A 6,597-nucleotide genomic window follows, 5' to 3' on the forward strand; every position below is an offset into this window, starting at 1 on the left:
CCTCTTCCTTTCCCTTCCCCTGTTCAGAATAGTTTTGTATTTGCACATTTCCTATCTATGTAGTTATTGTTAGCTGACCATGCTACATTGCTTTTTTTTTTTCAGACTGTTTTTCCAGTTTTTCTAGGATCCCTGGGATTCTGGTTTCCTGGTTGGCCTTTGTGCAGCCCCTCCCAGGCTGCAGAGGGCTGTCTTGTCCCTGCATGCTCAAGCTATTCATAATGAGCTCCATTTGCAGCCACTGAATTCAAATTGCAGGGCAGGGGGAGTACTGAGCACTTTATGGATTAGAACAGAGAACATCAAGAGCTCATTGGTAGGAAGTCTGAGACCTCAAGGTTTGGTTCAGCCAGGAATGAAATTTTCCCACTTGTTGATTTTTTTCTTCCTTGGATGTTTTCCACCTGAGTTATACTTGTGAGGCAAAGCTATATCAATAAAGAGGAGTGTACTGAGCTTCTGTGTGGGAAGGACAATGGTGGTGAGTCAATAGGGGTGCTTATACTTGTGTGTGACTTCTGTAGGAGCTTTGTGATAAAGGGAAGGAAGTCATAGAGTTCTCACAATTTGGTGCTATTAGGCCAGATGTTTTGCCTTTTGATCCAGGGCCTTATGCATGCAGCAAAGATACAGTTTCGCAGAGGAGAGCTAACCTGATACTCAAGGAAACCCAGACTTAATGATTCTCCGTTCCTACTGTTCCTCTAGGTAGCTTAAAATCTGTGACAGGTCGTGCATCCTCCATGGTGATGTGTGATGCCTCTGGCTCTCAGTGTGACTCAGAGATCAGCTGTGAGCTCTGGTGCCCTTCAGACTCCATAGATCTGGCCCAGCTGTGGCCGCCTTTCTTTTCATTCTGCTGAAGCAGACCCAAACACAGTTCCCAGAGAGCTGGAGTGAGGAAGGATTTCTTGTTTGAGAGGAGTTTGGCATCCCCATTGGACAATGAGATGTGAGCCACCAAAGAGAGGGCCTATCAGCTCACACAGCAGCAGCACTGCCATGTCTGAGAGAAAAAAAATCGTGTCCTTATAAAGCCCTGTTCCCTTTCTCCCATTGTCTCTTAGGTCTGACCTGTGGCTGTGCAGGTGGAAGAGGCTTTACTGCTAATGTTGGAGGACAAGGGTAGAAAGAATGTTCCTCCTAGTTCTCACTCAAGAAGCGTTGCTGCCAGCTTTGTTCTGCCCCTGATGGCACCCAGAGGAGACCTGAGAGAAGGTGAGCACCAAGGACACTTGGGAATGGGGAACTGGGAGGGGAGAGGCAGGAGGAGAATCAGGTGGATAATAAAGAAGCATCAGTGCAGCTAGGAAAGGCACAGAAATGCAAAGTTATGATAAACTTCTATACAAGTTTTGGTGTCAGTAGTATGTGATAGAGTGCACATTGTTGACTCAGATGTTCCAAAACAGAACTCAGATGTTCTGCTTGTGATTTTAGCATCAGTAAGTGGCTGTATCTCCATTGATCACACTTCAGAGACTGCTGGGCAACATTTCTGTGTCCTGCTCATGCTTGAAGCTGGTGGCATTTAGATCATCATGGATACTCAGAGACATGTGAATGTTGCATCTGCACTAGCAAACTGCTTGCAAAGAAAGTTTCTCATTTTCCTGAGCTTGTACAAATAGTCTTGAAGGTTAGACAGTGCCTCACGGAGTGGCTGCCCAGCAACAGTAAACCAGTACCAGTGGTGGGATGTGATGGATACTCCAAGTACTCAGGAAGTTGCTGTCTGTGAAGAGAGCAGCTATGGCATTATTTGTTGTGAACTAAACGTCTTTATTATCCATTAACTTTTTGACCTTGAGTGCTTTTAGGATATTCTCTGATGTTACTGTCCCACAGGCTTCAAAGGTACTGTATATCAAATGTTGAAACTTCCCAGCCTGATGAAATCCCTTGATAAGACAGGTATTTAAAAGCATTGGCTGTGTCTGATCCATTTGGACAAGAGTCATGTCCTGCTGAAGCAGCTGCTCTGCTGGCAGACCCTCTGACAGGCAGGGACTTGATGATACCCCAGAATCTCCTGGTCATAATCCCAAAACATGAGACCCCTCTGCTCCAAGAGGAGAGCTGGGCCTGGTGGGAGAACCTGAGCAGAGCCTCTCCTGGAGAAGGAATACTTTGCACCTGCATGCAGTCAGTGATATGGAGCGTGGGGCTGCAGCAGACCCAGTGTGCTGAGCTGTTTGGCAGCAGGGTTTAAGATGCCAGAGGTGCACTGAGGTGTACTGATATAAGGGTGTGCACCACATCCAGTTACCTGAACTAGGAGCTGTCTGTCCACCAAGCAGCTGTACCCATCTCTCCCCCTCAATGTATGTTAGCCAGGTACTCAGCAAATACAGGTGTGACTGGTGACAATGAGCAAAAGCAAAGACTAAACCCAAAAAAGGAAGATAAAACTCAAGAGTTGACATTTTATAGCATTTTCCAATCTGGTTTTATAAACAATATAACCTCAAGCTGTTTCAATGAAGTAAAAACAGGCAGTTGTGCCCATTTCATAGATAAGGAAACTGGTAAAACAGATTTGTCCTTGATTTCTGAGGTAGAAATGGCAGAGCTAGCAGGACAACTTCTTCAGCCCGTCTCTGGCCTTTGTTTTTAAGCAGCTTGTTCTTACAGGAACGTTCCTCTGAGCAAATGGTTTTTCCCTGCCAGCAGCTATACAAATACACTTTCAACATTGTGTACTTGAAATCCTCTGGCACATTTTGTATCCACGTGCAAAGTCAACGACTGGGAGACCAGGTCTCCAGCAGCAGCAACATGCGAAGTTACCTGGCTGTGCAGATGCACTGTATGGTGTGCACCAATCGGTAGTGCAGAGAGAGAAAAAGCCAAAATGAAGGGAGAATGCATTGCAAGGCAACAGCACTAAGGTGTACGGACAGAGCTATCTTGGCCTGTGTTCAGGTTAGTTTCCTACCAGTCTCCCAGCTGCCGTGTGAAATATGTTTGTTATTGCATTAGTCACACAAAATGACACCGTGTTCTTAGAAACCGAAAGAACAGGCTGAGCAGCGTGACTAAGGTGCCTTTGTGGAAACTTCCCATGCACTCTGCAAGATAGGCTCTCGTACAGCTCCTGAACTGGAGCCAGGGAAAAGAAAAATAAAGAGCGATAAGTGAGGCCATGAGCTTATGTGATATTCAGAGACTTGGCCTGAATGTATTAATTATTTTTTCACTTTTTCTCCTGCAATATAAAAATCTTCTTACTTTCTTTTTTTTTATATATTCACTCTTAACATAAGTTCATAATAATGCTGTTATTTAGAAAACATCCTTTTTTTCTGAACACAGTGGTGCCAGTTTTGGAGTTAAGTATCTTTATAACAATCTTTCCCATGTGACTTTAGCAGCTAAACTCCTACATAATAATGGTTTATAGGTCTAGAACTGGGTTTTCTTCTACATTTCCAGGAAGTTTTGAGGTTGTTAAATCACATCAAATCAGGTAGTTCCAATAACAAGAGAAACAAGAAAACAACCCAGCATCTTTATAGATTTTTTTTTTTTACAGGTGTGGAGCAGAGACCTGAGGTCACTGTAGGGGCTCGCATACTGGAAAAAGACACAGATCCAAAGGCCTTAGAGAGAGCACTGATGCTGCCCCAACCAATGTTTTTTGGTGCTTATCATTCTTCCTACCAGATCTGTGTCTTGCAGCCAAACACCTGAATGACTCCAGCTGCTTTTGAGGGGGCTGAGGGTTGTGCCTTAATATGGTCATGGCCAGTGATGAATGAACTATTGCTAGGTGGGGAAGAGGGCAGAGGGATGGGGAATATCTCTTCACAGTGGGAGCAGGGGAGGGAGCTGCTGTATCCTCAGACCTGCTGCCAGGTTACTGTCTGTGTCTCCTATCCGTAAGCTGAAAATGTGGAAGAGATTGGAAAGATACTCAATGTGCTATTAGGATGGGTGTCACATGGGTGTTTGTGTAGGATGGTGCTAATGTTATTTCCACCTTTTCATGGGAAACCCTTGGGTGTCTGACAAGTGCCTGAAACCCCTGCATTAGCTCCATGGCACTGGACATACAGCAACCTGTTGTGTTGATGAGAAGATCGGGTATAGAGCAATTGAGCGATACAGCCATACAAAAAATCTGTACCATTTCTTAAACTACTGCAGTCATCATCTTCCCTTCCTTTGGGATCAGGTGAGAAACATTTCAACCTTATTTCAGCTTTCCACAGGTGAAATCACTGATCATTTATACCTGCCGAGAAGTAATGTAGCTGCCAGAATGATTTTCTTATGAGTTTTGTTCGTTGAGGTGTAAAATTCCTGCAGTGAATGTTTGAGTCTCCAGGGTTACTGTTCTTTCATTTCTACCTGACATGAAGTCCAGTGAGACAACTTGATTTGAGAACCTATAATGCAGATGGAGCCAGAAGATCCCACCCCTCTCTCACCCACTGATATGCAAGTCACAACTCAGGCTTTGCCAGCTCAGCGTTGCTGCTGTCATTCTTTCCCTTCTGCAATTTGCGAACAGCCTGGTGACATTAGTGGGACAGTGCTGTTTGAACAGCCTCCCCAGTCAAGGATTTTCTGAAATAAATTAGAGGGGTTATTTTTGATAACACAGTGCAAGAGGAGTGGAAAATGCAGCGTGTTATGACATGCAGTAAGGCAGGAACGTTTTCTCAGCCAGTCTGGCTGGGTGAGGCTGCAGGTGGTTGCAGAGATGAAAGGACTGACTGCTCTGTCACTTTGCAGGGTGGATGGAGATGGTGAATGTCCTGAGAGCATCTTGAGAGCATCCTGCGGAAGGATAAGGATAAAGGGACACTCCTCCTTTTGTATCTCCTTTAAGAGATGCTACTTAACATTGTTTGCTCTCCTACAGGCTCCTTATGTACCTCTATTTTGCTCTGTATCTGTAGGGCCCTGTTACCTTGCTGTCACTTCCCTTACTGAAGTGGGAAGATAGTTCTCCTGTGAGGCAAATGGAGCATTTCTTCCATCACATGCTTTGCAAAACTAACCTATACATCTCTTTTTATCATTTGGTTTCATAATTTCTTGCAGATTGCTTTATATTTTCAGACTAGTCTTTATCTAACAGCATCTTCCATGCTCTTCTTTTTCCAAATCCATTTTGAAATTTCTCCGTTTTGAACAAATCACTCTTAAACAGATCACTTCTAGAGGAAAGACTTTTGAGTTATTTCTAGCAGAGTCCTATCCTTGTAGAGTCTCTAAGCATAGGTTTCATGTGTCAGATGTCCTAGGGCGTGCTTTGAGAAGATCATTTGGGTTGAGACTCAGAGACTTGTGTGCTTCTTTGCACAGATGTGGACCATCGTGTCTCACTGCAGGCTGGATTAGCAGTGACCTACATCAGTCCTTGGATGTTGTGTTCCCTGCATGAAAGGATAGTAGGAATGGCTCACAACTGATCTGCTGGAAGAGAAATTTGAAGATCTCTTTGTGAACTGGGGGTGACAGCCAAAGCAATAACACAGGTTTCATGTCTCAGAGATTTCCTTCACTTCTAATGACACCTTTGTCTGTGCTTGCTGGCTTGCAGCCTTGCATGGACTGCGCTTGCAGAGGGCTCTGTCCTTACCCTCCATCAAAGTCCCTGAATATGTGGTGACACATGGTGATGCTTTCACAGTGGGAACACCATGAGTTTCTTTATTTGACCTGGGAGCAGCTCCCAGCTTTCAACACCCACATCTCAGCAGATTCCCAAGGTCCCTCATGAGCCTGAGCATGTCTCTGCTACAAGGCTGCCCATCTCTAGGGTCCATGTCCTTGTTCCCATGTGTCAATGAGGTGCTGGGTACCATGCCCTCACTTGAAGAGGATCCATGGGGACATAATTCTCTGGTATGAGAACTGGATACGGAACCATTTCCCCCACTTGGCATGTGCAGGTTGCTGTTGAACCGTAACAACTCCTATATGGTCACCAGGTGGAAGAAGGGAGGTCTGCTGGATAACCTGGTGTGTGTCAGCAGTTAGTTACATTGCCCTCTCAACTGGATAATGTTTTACTCCTGTTTTTGAGGTTTTTGCTGTCCTTGCATGGTATTACACTGAAGAATAAAACATTCTCTCCAACACGTAATGTGTTTGGGGAAGGATGAGTGAGAAATCATGGAATGCAAATTGATAGAAATCCTTTAATTTTTGCTTTCCAGAAAATCCGATCACAGCAAGCTGTGTTACATGTCATTGAAACTTCCAAAAAACGCATTTCAGGGAGGAAGAGTCTTGTGAAATGTGCAGGAGACTTAGCACTGTGGGCAAAAGTCCTCAGTTCCTCTGAGAGTCGACCCAGTGGGCAGCAGCTGTGAAATTTTCTTTTCTCTTTGCTGCCAATGAGCCTTGGCTCTGACCTGGGGAAATCTCATCAGGAGAAGTACAGTTCAGATCATGGTTTGGCAAGCCCTTCACTGCATCAGGACTTTGATTTCCAGGTTCAGCTGGGGGCACAACATAACCTCCAGCACAGGGCTCTTGCGCAAAAATAGAAATAGGCAATGTGGCATTGTCATGGCTGGTTCCCCTCGACCAGTAGGTCTTTTATTCCCCTCCTCAGATCACCATCTTCTACTGAAATTT

The 6,597-nt window shown here is 44.8% G+C and overlaps 1 protein-coding gene across 2 annotated transcripts in view; it reads left to right on the forward strand.

Moving 5' to 3' along the window:
• Positions 1 to 318: 318 nt before the first annotated feature.
• Positions 319 to 6,597, forward strand: part of SLC25A47 (solute carrier family 25 member 47) — an 18,190-nt gene continuing 11,911 nt past the window's right edge. The window contains exons 1-2 of one of the 2 annotated variants that reach the window (XM_019615875.2): positions 319 to 481; positions 1,068 to 1,218. In XM_019615875.2, the coding sequence (XP_019471420.1) occupies positions 1,110 to 1,218 (109 nt within the window). In that variant the 5' untranslated portion in view covers positions 319 to 481; positions 1,068 to 1,109. Of the gene's footprint in view, positions 482 to 1,067; positions 1,219 to 6,597 lie in introns of those variants that run through there. The other variant, XM_031553681.1, reaches the window with a different exon arrangement.

This window comes from Meleagris gallopavo, chromosome 5 (genome assembly GCF_000146605.3).
Source record: "Meleagris gallopavo isolate NT-WF06-2002-E0010 breed Aviagen turkey brand Nicholas breeding stock chromosome 5, Turkey_5.1, whole genome shotgun sequence".
In the NCBI taxonomy this organism is placed as follows: Eukaryota; Metazoa; Chordata; class Aves; order Galliformes; family Phasianidae; genus Meleagris; species Meleagris gallopavo.